This window comes from Cutaneotrichosporon cavernicola (genome assembly GCF_030864355.1).
Source record: "Cutaneotrichosporon cavernicola HIS019 DNA, chromosome: 4".
Lineage (NCBI taxonomy): Eukaryota > Fungi > Basidiomycota > Tremellomycetes > Trichosporonales > Trichosporonaceae > Cutaneotrichosporon > Cutaneotrichosporon cavernicola.
The window spans coordinates 1,297,362-1,313,467 of NC_083396.1; the positions used below are offsets into that span (position 1 = coordinate 1,297,362).

A 16,106-nucleotide genomic window follows, 5' to 3' on the forward strand; every position below is an offset into this window, starting at 1 on the left:
ACGGAGATGATTGTGATGGAGAGACGAAATAGAGATGGGATTCAGAGTGAGAACAACAGCTTGATGTACACTAGTCGTGGCCGATTTAGGAGGTTCGGGGGGATTGTGATGGAGGTGAGGATGGATGATGTTGACAAGTATCAAAAACGGCAGTGAGCGAGTACAGATGGGAGGCGCGAGGCGAGTCTAATCTATATGATCACTACTAGAATGGGTTTAACTGAATGCATCTCTATCTCCAAGTAGTAAGCTGTGTCCAGCAATGTAGCATCTAGATTTGTTTCTTTCTCCTCCCTCCGTTCTTTCAATTCGGTTGATACTGTATTACGTCCCAGTGGCCCATTGCCCTTGGTACTCAAGAGTGAGTACAACTTGCCACTTGACCGCCAAGTTCGCAGGTCTCTTTCGTTCCTCGTTGAAATGTCTTGTCTTGACTCCAGCAATGTCACTCACCCTCATCCCTCTCTCACCCTCTCAGGAGAGCCTAATTGTCTCCCTTGGTCTACCTTCGCGGTACAGCTCGGGATCAAACCTATCACCAAGCGACCGCTTCGGGCAATTTTCAAAAACAAGATCTCATTTTGACAGACAAATAACACGTCAATAAATAAGAGTGGGGCAGCTGAGTTACGTTCCCAGAGTATCCCCAGAGTGGGGCAGACACGATGAGCACCACGGGATCTTGAGCTTAGGGAATGAACATGCCTGCCTGATTTGAGGGACGGGACGTGGATCCGTTTCACTTGGATCAAGACCCTGCATCCCTGGGTGACCGAGTCGGGCTCCAGTGACAAGTGAGACTCTGCGTGTGAGTGTGGGGGTGAGGGCAGCGCGACTTCCTGTTCTAATTGACGGCAGCGGAGCCACAGCCCTTCAGCTTACAGGCATTATGCTGATCTGCTGGCAAGCTGGAGCATGAAGACCATCAACGGCATCAATTTATGGAGATTCCTGTAAAAAAGGCTCGAGTGGCGCGAGTGGGAGGATTCTAGGATTCTAGGATTCTAGGATTCTAGGATTCTAGGATTCTAGGATTCCAGGGAAACCGGAGGACAGCGCGTCGGGATGCCATTTTGATGGTTGACGCGGTGCAATCGCCCATTCAGGTGATTCGATTCTACACATCGCATGGCCCGTGGGCCATGGGGTGGTTCCTTCAAGGCTTCCACGCTTCCAAGCTCTTAACGCTGTCCACCATAGGATGGTTAGGATTAGATAGGGGAAGGGGATCCATGCACTACGCGCAACACGCATTACGCATTACGAACCGCGCACCGTACACGCTTTCACACCACCACGCACCAAGCACAGCGCACAACGCACAACCCCCACAACGCACAACCACTTGATCTCCTTGGGTCATCTGATTTCTTACTCGCTCTCACTCTCCATCACTCTCTTACACTCTCTGGCAACCCTTTGGTCACCTTCCCCCCCCCCTTCCTTCCTTCCTTCTCACTCCTTCCCCCTCCCCCATACACCAACCCCATCTCATATCTGTATTTTGTACAATCTGTACACTCTCTGCCCCAACCTCAAACACACCAAGTCCCTCCCTGCTTGACCAGCGGGCTACCCACTCACATCCTCCCACTGGGGACACAACCCTCCACTGCCATCATGTCCGTCGCCGCAGCTTCCCCATCGCTCGACCACGGACACCACTCCCAGCCCTCCCTCACAGAGAGCCAGGGGTCTGTCCTCCACGACTACCTCGGCGATGACAATAACACGTCGGTTGCCGACTTTAGCGAGATCGCAGATGACGAGCAGACCACCACCACCACCGACGTCCCAGACGATGTGACCGAGGGGGGTCGCGACGGCGAGGACAAGGAGAACGGCCCCGCTGTCGACGCAAAGGAGGGTGGGGTCAACAAGGTTCTCAAGAGCGGTGTGTTTGGTGGTCAGTGCCGATCTTTCCCCATCGCAGTTGCGTATGCTGACGCTCAGCATCGCCAAAGGCTGTCGCCCCAACGCGCAAGGCCACCAAGCCCGACGCACCTCGCGTCTCGCTCGCCAACCGTAAGCCATTAACGGCGCCGACGGCGGCCTCGGCCGCGCGCACAGGCAACACTGGCCCAGGTGCGCAGCCTACTCGTCCCAAGACGGCCTCGTCGTCATCGACCGGTCCAGGATCGCCGCGTGTCGCCAGAGTCCGACCCCTGGCATCGTCGACAACTCCGGCGCCCAAGGCGCGCACGGGCACTGCGGCCCCCTCTACCGCAACGGCCGCCCGCACCAGACTGGCAGTCACCAAGCCGACTTCTGCCTCTGGCCCTGGCCGCACGACCATCTCTGCATCGAGCGCCGCTGTGCAGAAGATGCGGGAAGCGCGCGAGGCGCGCCAGGCTGCGGCAGCTACCGCAAGTGGCGCACGTGTGTCTACGTCTACCCCTCCTGCGCGTGACCTTGCGTCTGTCGCTTCGACCCCCTCCGCCCGCACTGCTACTGCCCCTGCGGCCTCTGCTGCTGCCGCTAAGCCTGTTGCGCGTCCTCGTGCCTCCCTGTCCGTCTCCACTGCTTCTGCGTCCGCCCGCACCACCGCTCGGCATGCCACAACGGCGTCCTCTTCGGTGCGGCCCCGCGCCAGCCTCGCGTCGACTACCTCGGTCGCCACTGTCGCTCGCAAGGTCGCCACCGAAGCCGAAGTGCAGGCTCGCATCGACGAGATCACCAAGAAGTTTGAGGAGCAGCACGCTGCTCTCGAGGCCAAGATCGCCGAGGAGAAGGTCAACCTGGAGGTCAAACTCGCCGAGGCCGCGGAGGCCAGCGCGAAGCAGTTTGGAGAGGAGAAGGCGGCGCTCAAAGGCAAGACCGCTGAACTGGAGGCGAAGCGCGACGAGTTGGAGGCCAAGTGCGTACGCACGGCTTCATGTGGGCCGCGTTACTGACTCCAGGCTGGTGCAGCTGACCGATGAATACTCCGCCGCACAGAAGGCCCACGCAGACACCTCTAACAAGCTCGCCGAGCTGGAGCACACTCACTCTCGCAGCCTCGAAGAGTCGACCAGCTCACGTGCGTCGCTTGTCGCCGAGCACGAGGCTAAGATCAAGGAGTGAGTGGACCTTTCACTTCGTCTCTAATGCAGGTTGACTACGGCTCACGAAGAGTTCGAGAACCAGGTCAAGGCCCTTGACGTCGAGCTCTCTGAGGCTGTATCCGCAAAGACCTCTGTTGCCGCTACTCTCGAGTCGCTCCAGGCCGAGCTCGCTGGCAAGGTCAAGGAGTACGAGGCTTTCGCCGCCAAGGTCAAGGAGGAGAACGCTACGCTCGAGGCCAAGGTCGCAAAGCTTGAGCTCCTCAAGAAGAAGCTCGAGGATGAGATCGCCGAGGGCGCGGAGGAGGCCGAGAAGAGCATGGCCGGCGCCGTGTCGCTCGAGGGCAAGTTCAGGGACCTGCAGGAGGAGAATGCCGAACTCCAGGTCAATCTCGACGGCGAGCGCAAGAAGCTCGGTGAGGAGCTTGCTGCATGGAACACGGAGCGCGCATCACTCAAGAGCGAGCTCGAGTTGCACCTCGCCCACAGCACGTCGACCAAGGAGTCGCTCAACAAGTCTGTCGCCTCGGCCGAGACCTACGCGTCCGAGATCAAGGTACGCACCAACCACGCTGACTGGAACTGACGCCAGGCCCTCAAGTCCGAGCACACCACCCTGGTGGACGCCCACGCTGCCCTCAAATCATCCCACGAGGCCCTTGTGTTAAAGCATGTGGAGGCGTCGGACACGCTTGCCGAGCTCCGGGAGTCAGAGGCATCGTCCAAGGAGGCCGTGACCAAGCTCGAGGTGCAGCTGAAGGAGGCCGAGGAGAAGACCAAGGCGTCGCTTGCCGAGGCGTCAGGTGCCCAGGACGACACTGCCGAGAAGCTCCGCAAGGAGCTCGCCGAGGCGGTCGCTGCACGTGACGCTGCCCAGGCGAAGGCGGACGCCGCAGAGAAGGAAGCTGCAGGCCTGCGCGACGCCGAGTCTTCCACTGGGTCACAGATCGAGGCTCTCAAGGCCACCATCGCTGGGCTCGAGCAGCAGCTGAAGGCGGCCAAGACTGAGCACGGGGACAAGCTCGCCGTTAGCGTTCGTGAGGCTCAGGAGAAGGCGACGGCCGAGCACAAGTCAGCTGTTGAAGTGGCGAAGGCGGAGCATGACAGCAAGGTCGCTACGCTCTCTGCGGAGCTCTCGGAGCTTAAGAAGGAGCACGAAGCCAAGGTCGGTGCTCTTATTCGCGACATCGAGGGCCTGAAGGAGAACGGTGAGGGCTCGGCAGCCTCTCACGTCAAGGAACTCGAGACCCTCGCCACTGAGCATGCAGCAAAGCTCGCCACGGCCGTCGCTGCGGCTACTGAGTCTGGCGAGAAGACACTCGCCGACAAGGTCAAGACCCTCAACACCGAGCACGATGAGGCGAAGAAGGCGCTCGCCGCCGAGCACGCCAAGGAGGTAGAGGAGGCCAAGGCGGCTGGAGCCAAGCTGGTCGAAAAGCTCCAGTCCCAGCTCGCAGCGTCGCTCGGTGAGCACGAGTCGGTCACAAATGAGCTGGCCGCCACTACCAACAAGCACGAGTCCGCCAGCAAGGAGCTCGAGGATCTCAAGGCCGCACACGCGAAGGAGGCTGAGGCACTCAAGGTTGCCAGCGAGAAAGAGCTCGAGGCGCTCAAAGCTTCCCACACGAAGGAAATCGAGGCGTCGACCAAGGAGCTGGAGACCGTGCAGTCTGCGCAGGCCGCGCTGGTCAAGGAGCTCGAGGACGTGCGTGCCGCCCAGGCTGCCGCGAGCAAGGAGCTCCAGGCGTCGCGTGCTGCTCAGGCTACCACCGCCAAGGAGCTCGAGGAGGCCCGCGTCTCCACCGCCACTGCTGCCAAGGAGCTCGAGGACTTCCGCTCGTCCCAGGCTACTGCTGCAAAGAAGCTAGAGGAGTCCCGTGCGTCGACCGCGTCGACGAACAAGGAGCTCGAGGCTGCGCGTGTGCGTCTCAGCGACTCCGAGACGATGAACTCACAGCTGCTCATCAAGATCGAGAACCTCGATATGCAGCTTGCGCAGACGAAGCGCTCGCCACCCGCATCGCCCACCAAGCGTGCCGGCAGCCCGAGCGAAGTTGTTCAGCTCCGCAAGGAGCTCGAGGCGCGCACCGACGAGCTTGAGGGCATGAACCTGGTAAGCTCCGCGATGTCGAGCGGTTCCCGCTGACACCAGATGCTCGAGATGAACCGAACTGAGTTTGAGCGGGCGATGGAGGAGCTGCGCAACGACCACGCCTCCGCGCTCGCCAATTCCAACGACAACGTAGCGGGTCTGCAGGACCAGCTCAAGGCGGAGCGTGCTGAGAAGACAAGCGCGCTGGCCAAGGTCCGCCAGCTTACGGCGGGCACGGACGGCTCTCCGCGCACCGCGCACATTGCGCAGCTCGAGGACACGCTCTCGCAGCTGCGCGCCGAGGTCGCGAGACGCGATGTCGCTGACGCGCCCAACGCCCCTGACGATGTGTGTGGTTTCTCTGCTGACCGAATTCGCTGACATTAGGTGGAGCCCGACGAGGAGATTTAACGTCTCAGTGCGCGCGAGTCTGTAGACTGGCTAGAGGGAACGATGTTTGGCACGATTCTACGACTAATCCATGCAAATACTGTACTGTAGGTAGTGCGAGCTACGTGTGCACGAACGAGTGGTTGTGCGCCCCAGACCCAGGACGCTGTGTGTGGTGCAGGGCGCCGAGGGTGAAGGTCTCTCGCGACTGGCACTGACCCTGACCGCTGACAAAGTATCGAAGCTGACCGCTCCAAGTCATTCAAACGCCGAGGTGAACCGTGCGAAGGAGGACTTCCACCTTGCTCTTGATTCGGCCATACGTGCACATATTCCACTTCGCCTCCGAGTAAGCACTGCGGGCAGCAGACCGATGACGAAACGCGGAATATTTCTTGAAAAGCTCTACGGCAGACATCATTAAATAGAGAATGGAAGGCGAGCCCACGTCCGAGTCAGATATATCGTGCTCATTGCCCTCGCTCTTGCACGTTGTCGTCAATTTGACAGTAGCCAAGATATCCTCCAACCTCAAGTTCTACCCGCACCACCTCACCACCCTCATCCCCCTCCTCAAGTGCCAGCTCCCGCTCACCGTCGTCGTCCTGGGAACCGTCTTGGGCAATCGGCACTCCTCGACCGATCCCTCTCCCATAACATCCCTCCACTGCCCGGTTCCTCCTCCCCTACCGCTCATATTCGCGGCGTTTCCTCCTCTCCCAACTGGCCGCGTCACACTCTATCTCAACTCAATCGGGATCGGTCTCTACGAGTGGCTCATAACCGTCGCGCTCTCGCGGCCAACCCTCACCCAGCGCCTGGCTAAGTATCCCAAGCCAAGAAGATAATCAAAGCGGCACCGCACAGCGGTTCATGGTCGACAATATCCCGACCGGACCGTCTGTGGTGCCATTCACAACCCGTGCGAACCCGTCGCGCGCAAAGTCATGGGCGGATGTAAGCAGGACGCCATCTCTCTTATGATAGCTCCCCGATGGGGGGTTTGCCAAGACCGAATTTCCGTGCGCGCCGAGACTCAAGGACTGGCCCGATCTGATTCTGGACCATGGCCGGGAGAGCGACAAGTATTTTGTGAATTTTGATTTCCCAGATGTTTAACGTCAACCATAACCGCCGACTGGAATACTACGGCGCGCGGGTCGCACGCGTTCATGTCCTTCGCCCGCGCAATGGCGGACGCCCGAGGTGTTCGTCCAGAATCACGGCGACGGGTCTATTGGCGCCCTGCATACCGAGCGTATTGGCGTCGCGAGAGAGTGAGAGAGTGAGAGAGTGAGAGAGTGAGAGAGTGAGAGAGTGAGAGAGTGAGAGAGTGAGAGAGTGAGAGAGTGAGAGAGTGAGAGAGTGAGAGAGTGAGAGAGTGAGAGAGTGAGAGAGTGAGAGAGTGAGAGAGTGAGAGAGTGAGAGAGTGAGAGAGTGAGAGAGTGAGAGAGTGAGAGAGTGAGAGTAAGAGAGTGAGAGTGGGGGAGTGAGAGTAAGAGAGTGAGAGAGTGAGAGAGTGAGACGATAGAGTAGAGAGAGTAGATCAACCTGAGACCCGGAAAGTGCACAGTCTAGGAGCGCTACTGCTGTTACCAACGTGACAGGAAGGGTGTTGCTGCAACGTCGATAGCGCGGCAGCCTTGCTGATGCACACTAGTCCGCCATGCGAGATGCCAGATCGGCAACCACACAGGTTGCGCAACGGCCGACAGAGATGGTATGAGCACGTCGTAGACTAGTCCACACGAAAAGCACGGAGACTTACGCAAAGTAATGGTGTCAACATTTCGTATTGGTTCTGCCCCACTCTAATATGAATGACGTGTAAGCCACTATGAGCTATATCAGGTCAGCTATGATCTCGACTTTCCTGGCTCGACCACAACACAATCTAGCCACCACTCTCCATCACTGCCAGACTAGCTGGCTAACCCAGTCTCCTATACCCTCTTCCTCCCACACCAGCCATGTCCGACTGGTGGACTCAGCCCTCAACACCCGCGCGTGCCAGCGCCTTCGCGTCGCCCGCGCGTGCATCGACCAGCCGCGCCCGCTTTGTTGCGGACGACCCCGACCCGTCCGCCGACGCACCCAAGTTCCTCCCCTCCTTCGTTGGCAGCCCGGCTGGCAAGCTCGCCTTGGTGGGTCCAATTGATGTTTGTTCTAACATCAGGGCACGTCCCCCGCCAGCGTGTCGAGCCCGCCTGCGCCCAAGCGCAGCCCAACTGCCCGCTTCTCTGTCAGCATGGCTGATAGGTACGTACTTGCCATTCGCAACCCAGGATCATCTCTCCCTTGCCCTCCACCGACCTGAAGCGATAGACCTTGCTCACACCAGCGCATCCTCTCCTCACCTCAGCCGCAGTGTTCGCGCACCTGCCACAGAAGACGATATTCCCACCAGGTCCCTCCACGACGAGCCCGTGCGGCCTGCATCGGCAGTAGCGCAGGCCCCCGACGTGCCACCAGCTCTCGAGCCCAGTCCCGACACTAACACGCTGCATGTTTGGGGTCCGCCACCCGAGCACCTCCCCGCCCTGCGCGCCTACCTTGAAGGTATTGGCCCCGTAGTGTCCTACGTCCCAGGACCAGAAGGAAGTAACTGGTGGACCGTGACGTACGCGACCCCACTGGCGGCCAGTTACGCGCTGCGCCGCCACGGGGAGATTGTGAGCGGGCGTTGGATGCTCGGGTTCAAGGTTGCGGGTCCTGGAAGCACCCAAGGCCTCACCCTTGTAAATGGCATCTCGTCAGCCGTCGCGCCGTCCGTAGGGGTCGGTATCCCGATCCAAGTTCACACGGGTAACATTATCCGCGCAAAACCCAAGCCTCAGGCGCAAACGGACGACTACGCGTGGGACGAGTCGGAGCCCCAGCCGTCTGGCTTACTGGGCCGTGCCGCCGAGTTTATCGTGAGTATTCCAATATCCAAATGCCAACTAACACCAGTTCGGCCGCTAGAGACACATTGTACGATAGAGTGGGAGACCGCAGACGGTCATGCATTAAGGCTGCAGTCATGTGCCTAGTAGCTATGAGGAGCCCGTGGAGTTGACGAATTACATACAACGCGATTTTTGCGAGTCTGGGACCAGGTTGCACTACAAGGAAAGTGTTAAGCGTTTAAGCGTTCAATGAGGTGAGCATGCTCTTGCGTAGCAGAGAACGTGATGCGAGTGGGTACCGAGAATGGCGATGTACATGTTGGTCTTGAGAGAATCGTGAGGGGTCGGAGAGAATCCGCTTTGCAGGGATTAAGCCTGTATGGTTAACTCGCTGGCACACTGCGCTCACATTGGTATGCAGTTGTTTAAGCAGCGGCAGAATTGTCGGAGAGGGCAGTGCCCACACTGCTGCAGCGAGACATGTTGCGCGACGAGTCAGGCGGTGCGCTCAACGGAGTCGTTCCGGTGCCCTCCTTGGAAGGAGGCGAAGGCGAGCCGAGAGCATCAACGGTAAGGTCAAGCTTCTTCTTGAGCGTGCTGGGAACAAATGGGCGCGAGTCGGCACTGAGGCGCACAGTACGCGAAGGTGCAGACGCTGTACGCGAGGACGCCGTCTGCGACAGTGGGGTGCCAGGAATCGAGGACTCCGTGTTCGCACCACTGGTGGCCTGGGACTGCTTGAGCACCTCATCCAGCCAGTGGTTGCCGAAATTGTCGGCGAAGGGGTCAAAGCTGGGGCCCGAAACCTGACCATTTTTGAGAACGTGGGTCTTGAGGGTGCGGTCTCCCAGCTGGAGGCCGTTGGCATTGGCAAGCGCGTGTGCGGAGATGTTATGGTCGAACTGGATCAGAGCGGACATGTCAGAGATCTTGATAACCCGACTAATTGGGCCAAATGTGTTGCTGAAGATTGCAGTGATAGTTTCGGGGTCAGGGAAGGAGAACGGGTCCTGCAGTCAGAGAATGTGTCGCTGGTATCGTTCACAAGGTTCTCCACCAGGACAGTGTACTCGGGCTGAGGGTCGCGGCGGTTCGAAACGGTCGGAGGATGGACGACGCGATTGGGAAGAGAGCCTGGATATTAGCACGTGCACACATGGTTCAACTCACTGTTGGGCATATTCTTAGCCTCACGCTGAACGAGGGCCCACGAAACATCCAGCTTGGATCCGCAAAGAGGTCAGAGAATACGGAATATCCGACTTACTCGATCCACTTGCCGTTCATCTGGTGCATGGCCTCCATTGCCTCGTGGTGAGTAGACATGAGGACAAAGCCACTAAAAGTCAACAGTGCCCTGCTCCGTATGTCTCACCGGCGGCGACCAATTCCATCGAGCTGGGAGAGAAGGATCGAGTGCTCGACCATGCCGAACGCAGTGAATAGCGCCTTGAATTCAACCCTGCCTGTCAGTTCTAGAGGTCAGAAACGAATCTCACTGCGTGAGATCCAGAGGAAGGTTGAGCACATAGAGGTTGCGGGGCTGGTTATTCACGTTGTCGCATCGGCTGAAGAGCGGCGAGTGGATCGGGGCAAGGCCAAAGCCGGGCGGTGCCACACGCGGACGCGACAGTTGCGAGACGATGTCCCACGAGTTGGAGGGCGGCGTAGGGCTAGTCATGGGCCCAGTGCCCACTCGCGAAATGGTGCTGGGTATTAGCAGGCACAAGGTGGAGGGAAGGTCCTGCCCGACTCACATCCCGTTGACGGCTAGAGCGTCGCGCAGGTCGAGGATGCTTATGATCTCGGCCTCTGAGGCAACCCAGACCTGGGCCCACTGGAACGTGCCCTTGGTCTGAGGGTGGAGGAGGATACCTGTGACGCGCACTGTGGTAAGTCCTAGTCTCAAACCCCACGGAGAAGGGCCAACCTACCACCCTTGCCGAGGAACTCGCCAAGTGCCTCAGTGGTAACTGGTAGTCAGCACACCCACGATGACCAACGAAGAAGGTGCTCACTGCTCTTGCTAAGCCCGTAGATGCGAACTTCGTGAAGGTCGGAAGTGGCAGCTTGCATGGCAGATGAAGTTGAGGTTGGTGAATGATGGGTGCCAGGCGCTTGTGGGAGTATCCCGGCTGCGAGAGCAGAAGCAGGAAAGAAGCGATCTTTGCAGAGAAGAGTGAATTGAAGAGGAGTAATGAGGAGCCTGTAGCTGGGCTTTAATAGCACAGTTGGGCAAAAGGGGAACGAGGGAAGGTGGAAAGTAGTGAGAAGAGAGAAGAGTTGAAAGAGAAAGTTGAGTAGCAAGGGGGATTAAAGCCAGCCCGCTGAGGAAGGAGCCCCAGTGCGCAGGTGAGCTCGTCACCGCAAAGTCAACCTTCCTCGCCGACTGGAGGGCATAACAGCAGTGACCAGAGTTGAGACTTGACGCAGGATGGTTGCGTGGCTGTTTGGAGACGACTTGAACGAGGAGTAGAGATATTAAGTGTCTGATCGTATTAATGGGAAGCAAGGAGCAAGCATTTAGTACTGCGGATTTTTTTTGGGCGTAGAGGACGTGCGCGGTGATGACAACGGAGCGAGATTTGTTGTGAGCGGCGGTCCACTCATGCTGACCACTCATCTTACTCATCTTACTCATCACTCTCATCCCTCTCATCCCTCTCATCCCGCTCATGCGTCTCATCCCTCACACGCCGTCTCACCAATCTCAACTCCTCACGTCTCTCACGCCCTGCAACCCCAAAGGTTCCTTTGGGTTGAAATAGTGGATCATCGGGCCATCCTATGGCTTGTGATCCATGATCAACGAACCCTCACCTCGTGGTACCGTGGTAACACTCGTCAACGCCGAAACGAGATCAGCAGCCTCTCATCTCTTTATTCCTCGCTCACCCAGTCAGCAGCTCAGTAGCCCCAAGTCGTCCTAGTAAGTCACAGGCTTGGATACCCAAGACTATAAACACTCCATGTCTCAGACGTGTGAACGCTTCAGTTACCAACGCCAACTGCATATGACAACGCGCGGTGCGAGAACTAACTCACCCCTTTAATTGTGGCGTTGGGAACAGACGGATTCCCGGTGTGTGGAGGCATATGGCCAAGTGCAAGCAATGTCCGTGGCAGCCACACCTTAAGTGTGCAGTGCGGGCCAAGGTACCAAGTCAACAGCGCGGCAGGGTATTCCAAGAGCGTCCGTGCAATCAGAGGGAGAGTGGTGGCGACGAGCGTGTAGCGTTGACGCTTGAGGCGCATGGTCAAGCCTCATCATTCGGCCTCCAGGTCTCGTTGGGGAATGTCAGGCGATGGTGGAGGTCCTTTCACCAGGCACGCCAATTCTTGATAATGCATGTATTAAACAAATGTCTCCGCTAATAGGGTCGCGTGGCTTTGTATTGAAGCCACGGGAACGGTGACGACACGGTCGCTGGCGTGTTGCTTGGGTCGAGAAATCGCCCAGTCTTGTAGAACTTCTATATCACAACATCACTCATTCACCTTATCCACTTCACACCCAGCGAACATGAACCGCGGCTACGGTGATGACGACGGTACGCCACAACTCTTCCTGCGTCGCTGCTGTCGCAGCCAGCGATGCCCGGCCACATCGCACGGTCCAGCTGCTGACTCCTCCAGATGGCTTCCCTCCTGGCGGCGCTGGCGGCCCCGGAGGCCTGTTTGCTCACTTGATGGGAGGCTTTGGTGGGGGGCGCCGTGCCACTCCTGCGCAGTGAGCTCTTCTTCTCCATGGCTCCCACGTTACTCATGCCAGCTCCTATGACGAATATTTCAAGGCATTCTCGGTGGCAACAATGCCCCATGGACACGACCGGCCCCAGCTGATGTACGGTGGCAAGAGTGAGCTGGGCCGGTCAGTGACAAGGAGAGAGGCTAACGCGATTCAGTCATCATGCCCCCATCGGCATTAGCGCGTCTCAGTAAGTCGCCGAGGAAGGTGGTTTGAGATTTGAGCTGACTCACCTAGCCTCGCTTGACATTGATGGACCGTGGACCTTCTGCCTGCGCAACCCGCGGAACCCTCATGTCAACCAGACGCATGCGGGTGTGCTCGAGTTCATCGCCGATGACCCTGGGATCGTGTACCTCCCCGCCTGGGTGAGCTGCTACAACGTGTACCTTGGCTGACGACAGATGATGCAGACGCTGCAGCTCAACGAGGGCGACCCGATCCGCCTGACTGGCACGGAGCTGCCCAAGGGCAAGTTTGTCAAGATCCAGGCTCAGTCTGTCGACTTCCTTCAGGTGTCAGACCCCAAGGCTGTGTACGTCGCACGTCGTATACCAATGCTGACTGTGCAGCCTCGAGTCTGCTCTCCGCGCGTACTCAGCCCTCACCAAAGGTGACATCATTGAGATTACTTACAACTCACTCACGTTCGAGTTCCTTGTTATGGAGGCGCAACCTGAAGGGCCTGGCATCTCCATTATCGACACAGACCTGGAGGTCGACTTTGCTCCGCCCAAGGGTTACGTTGAGCCAGAACGCAAGATGCCAGCGCCTCCAGCAACAATGGCTGACAAGCTCAAGATTGACACGACTTCGATGGAGACATCTCGTCCGCAATCGTCGTTATCTATCCGGACGCAGGGATCGGGGGACAACCCCATCGAGAGCTTCACCGGCGTTGGCCACAGCTTGAGTGGGAAGCGCGTTCGTGGCAAGGGTTTAGCGAAGAAGATCGAGGACGTCGACCCGACCAGCAAGATCAACCGCAACCTGTATGGTACTGCGTACTGTTCTTACTGACAGCAGTGGCCCCCGTATCATTACTCCCGACAACATCGAAGGCGACCGCAAGGTGCCAGGCCCACTCATCCTTCCCAAGGGCAAGTTCTTCTTCGGCTTTAAATACGTCCCGTTCGAGTCCAGCAGGGCATCTAAAAAGCCGGAAGAGAACGCCGTAGCGCCTCTGTCCACGTTCCAGGGCCAAGGCAACTCTCTGCGCAAGGGCGCCGCGAGCAACGCTGCAGCTCCAGCTTCCCCACCGGCTCCCACAAAGCCGATTGAGGAGGCCAAGGCTGACCCGTGGGCCAGTCTCGGCAGCGGCAACACCTTGAGCGGCCGCCAGCGAGCGGCTGAGAAGGAGCTTACGCGCGAGACGTCTCCGCGGCAGCCGTCGCGTGACGAGATCATCGACGCGACGATGATGGATGAGGACGACTTCATGTTTGGAGAAGATTACGACTACGACGACGACGACGACTACATCGAGGTTGACTCTGATTAGGTGAGGGTGTGTCCGTTTTCCATGCGAGGTCGACTGGAGGACACCATCGTTCATCTGAAAGAGACACCACGAGTAGCCCGCAGCGCACGATGTAGATGACCAACTACCTTGGGTTCGTATGCATGTATCACTAGACTGTGACAGATGGTTTTACTCCTCTATGCTCTGTTAAGGCGCTCCTCGTACGCCTTCCACCCCTCTGCGCGATACCTCTCCGCCTCGGCGAGCACGGCCTCGGCCCCGCCCTGCACACCGTAGATTCCGCGCCCGACAATAATGACGTCGCAGCCCGAGTCGTACACGACCTCGCGGGGTGTCCTGTACTGCTGGCCAAGCTTGTCGCCCTTGGCAACCAGCCCGACGCCGGGGGTGAGGACGAGGAAGTCCTCGTCGGCAGGCCCGTCCTCGTCGACGCGACCCATAGCAATAAATCCGACCACCCAGTCTCGTCCCGCCTCGCGCGCCATGCGGACGGCCGTGCGAGTGTACTCGCCCGTGGCGAGGTTGCCAGCGCTGCTCATCTCCGCAAGAAGAAGGAGAGCACGTCCGAGCGGCTTACCCACGACACCAAGGCCAGTGATGATGCCGGGGCCGGGAAGAGGGTGCGCGTTGGTCATGTGGCTCCACTCGGCGATGCGGTGCACGCCCGATGAGTACTGCAGGGACACAGTGTTGCCAATGTCAGCAAACTTGCGGTCCTCGAAGATGACAAAGTCGTGCTCCTCGGCGAGGCGAGCGAGCTCGGCGGTTAGGGCGGGCGTGAAGTCCTCGATGATGTCGATGTGGGTCTGGTGTCAGTCTAGTAGAGGTAGAGGATTACCTTGACCATGCAGACGGCGGGGGCGACGCGACGGACGACCTCGAGCACGTCCGCGGCCTTGGTGACATCGACGGAGACGCAGAGGTTGGTCTTCTTGCGCTCCATCGTCTCGAGGAGACGACGGGCGGTAGGATTTGTGTGGGCGGCCGCGCGCGCGCCGTAGCGCTTGGTGGTGGTGGGGTGGACCATAGCGGTAGCGAGCTGTCTCTGCAAGCAGAGGAGAGGAGGAGTCGAGCGCCAAAGTTAGGATTGAAGGGCTCCAACAGAGTTTGCACTCCGTGAGAGATCAATCCACGTGGTATTCCCGCATCCGGCCCAGTCCGCACGGTTCAACCGGAGCGCATCCATTTACCGGATCCCATCATCCTTTCTCCACCATCCCCACCATCCCAACCATCATGCCACCCACGCCACTCTTTCCCGAGTCGGGGCCGAGCAATGCGCACCTCCGTCCGCACCTCGTCGAGCTCATCCCGCAGGAGCAGCTCCGCCTTGTCCTCCATCCCGTCTTCCGATATGTGTTGACCGTGCGTCGGCGATGTGGGCTGGCTGACAACAGTACCTGGCGCACCACTACCCGCGATACTTTCTGCGCATCGTTAACCGGCACGAGGAGGCGTTTGCGCTCGTTCTTCTGCTCGTCGAGAGACACCACTTGTGGAAGCATGGTGAGTACGGACTACTCGGTTCACTTCCGCTCGGCTTCTCGATCCGCCCACTCGCTGACATAAAGACGCCTCGCTCTCCGAGTACTTCTACCAGCTCCGCCTGGTGCCGGACCACACGCCGACTCCGCGCCTTGGTAGCGTGCACCCCACCACGACACCACGTCTCTCGAACCGGCAGCGCTGGGGGATGCTGCTCGTCCTCGTGGGCCTGCCCTATATCCGCGCGAGGGCGGATGACGCGTACGACCGCTGGTCGACGCAGAACGACCCCGAGCTCGCGCTCGCGGATCAGGGTCCGCCGCTTAATCGTGCCCAGCGCCTCTTCGTTGGCGCGTACCCGTGGATCAGCACGGGCTTCGAGGCCACGCTCCTCGCGTATGACTTTGCGTACCTCTTCAACCGCACCCCTTACTTCCGTCCATGGATGCGGTGGCTCGGTGTGCACGTCGAGCGGCGGCAGGACGTCGAGGACCCGAACGCGGCCCAGAGCCTCCTCGCCAAGCTCCCGCCGCTTCTACCCCCACTTCTGCTCATGCTCAAGTTTGCGCAGTGGTGGTACTCGCCCACCTCCCCCCGCTCGCTGCCCACCACGCAGGCCAGCAAGAGCCTGCACACTTCCGTCCTCCCGCCGCGGCCCCTGCCGATCCTCCCAGAGTCGGGTCTCCTGACGCCACCCGCGACGCCGGGGAGCGAGGATGGCCCGGTGGGGTACACGATTGGGGCGGCCGAGTTCGGGCACTGCCCCATCTGCCACAACAAGTGGCAAAACGCGGCGATCCTCCCATCTGGTTGGGTCGTGTGCTGGCGTTGCGGATGGGATGCGATCACGGGAGAGGGCGAGCTCGGCGAGGCAGGCAAGGGCAAGTGCCCCATCACGGGCGTCGCCGTGCATCAGAGCGAGCTGCGGCGTGTACTGGTGTAGTTGAAGTAGTTGATGACTGGCATATTGGCATAGGAT

The 16,106-nt window shown here is 59.1% G+C and overlaps 7 protein-coding genes across 7 annotated transcripts; 4 read left to right on the forward strand and 3 right to left on the reverse strand.

The window, feature by feature from the left end:
- Positions 1–1,620: 1,620 nt before the first annotated feature.
- Positions 1,621–5,544, forward strand: CcaverHIS019_0405060 (uncharacterized protein; the record flags this gene model as incomplete). Its single annotated transcript, XM_060600349.1, has 7 exons — positions 1,621–1,906; positions 1,954–2,857; positions 2,901–3,059; positions 3,093–3,597; positions 3,634–5,154; positions 5,194–5,481; positions 5,521–5,544. The coding sequence occupies 7 exons, from the start codon at positions 1,621–1,623 to the stop codon at positions 5,542–5,544; spliced, it is 3,687 nt and encodes a 1,228-aa protein (XP_060456951.1).
- Positions 5,545–7,493: 1,949 nt separating this feature from the next.
- Positions 7,494–8,487, forward strand: CcaverHIS019_0405070 (uncharacterized protein; the record flags this gene model as incomplete). The annotated part of the gene is made up of 4 exons (XM_060600350.1): positions 7,494–7,667; positions 7,700–7,782; positions 7,865–8,438; positions 8,476–8,487. The coding sequence occupies 4 exons, from the start codon at positions 7,494–7,496 to the stop codon at positions 8,485–8,487; spliced, it is 843 nt and encodes a 280-aa protein (XP_060456952.1).
- Positions 8,488–8,836: 349 nt separating this feature from the next.
- Positions 8,837–9,591, reverse strand: CcaverHIS019_0405080 (uncharacterized protein; the record flags this gene model as incomplete). The annotated part of the gene is made up of 3 exons (XM_060600351.1): positions 8,837–9,421; positions 9,457–9,545; positions 9,582–9,591. 3 exons carry the CDS (start codon positions 9,589–9,591, stop codon positions 8,837–8,839), a joined length of 684 nt encoding a protein of 227 aa, XP_060456953.1.
- Positions 9,592–9,674: 83 nt separating this feature from the next.
- Positions 9,675–10,487, reverse strand: CcaverHIS019_0405090 (uncharacterized protein; the record flags this gene model as incomplete). Its single annotated transcript, XM_060600352.1, has 6 exons — positions 9,675–9,750; positions 9,787–9,873; positions 9,911–10,120; positions 10,169–10,298; positions 10,346–10,384; positions 10,430–10,487. The coding sequence occupies 6 exons, from the start codon at positions 10,485–10,487 to the stop codon at positions 9,675–9,677; spliced, it is 600 nt and encodes a 199-aa protein (XP_060456954.1).
- Positions 10,488–11,934: 1,447 nt separating this feature from the next.
- UFD1 (uncharacterized protein) lies at positions 11,935–13,660 on the forward strand (the record flags this gene model as incomplete). The annotated part of the gene is made up of 8 exons (XM_060600353.1): positions 11,935–11,962; positions 12,048–12,141; positions 12,184–12,269; positions 12,317–12,349; positions 12,397–12,527; positions 12,564–12,694; positions 12,732–13,151; positions 13,186–13,660. The coding sequence occupies 8 exons, from the start codon at positions 11,935–11,937 to the stop codon at positions 13,658–13,660; spliced, it is 1,398 nt and encodes a 465-aa protein (XP_060456955.1).
- A 158-nt stretch (positions 13,661–13,818) lies between these two features.
- Positions 13,819–14,669, reverse strand: URA3 (uncharacterized protein; the record flags this gene model as incomplete). Its single annotated transcript, XM_060600354.1, has 2 exons — positions 13,819–14,448; positions 14,481–14,669. The coding sequence occupies 2 exons, from the start codon at positions 14,667–14,669 to the stop codon at positions 13,819–13,821; spliced, it is 819 nt and encodes a 272-aa protein (XP_060456956.1).
- A 209-nt stretch (positions 14,670–14,878) lies between these two features.
- PEX12 (uncharacterized protein) lies at positions 14,879–16,070 on the forward strand (the record flags this gene model as incomplete). The annotated part of the gene is made up of 3 exons (XM_060600355.1): positions 14,879–15,007; positions 15,040–15,148; positions 15,214–16,070. The coding sequence occupies 3 exons, from the start codon at positions 14,879–14,881 to the stop codon at positions 16,068–16,070; spliced, it is 1,095 nt and encodes a 364-aa protein (XP_060456957.1).
- Positions 16,071–16,106: the final 36 nt, after the last annotated feature.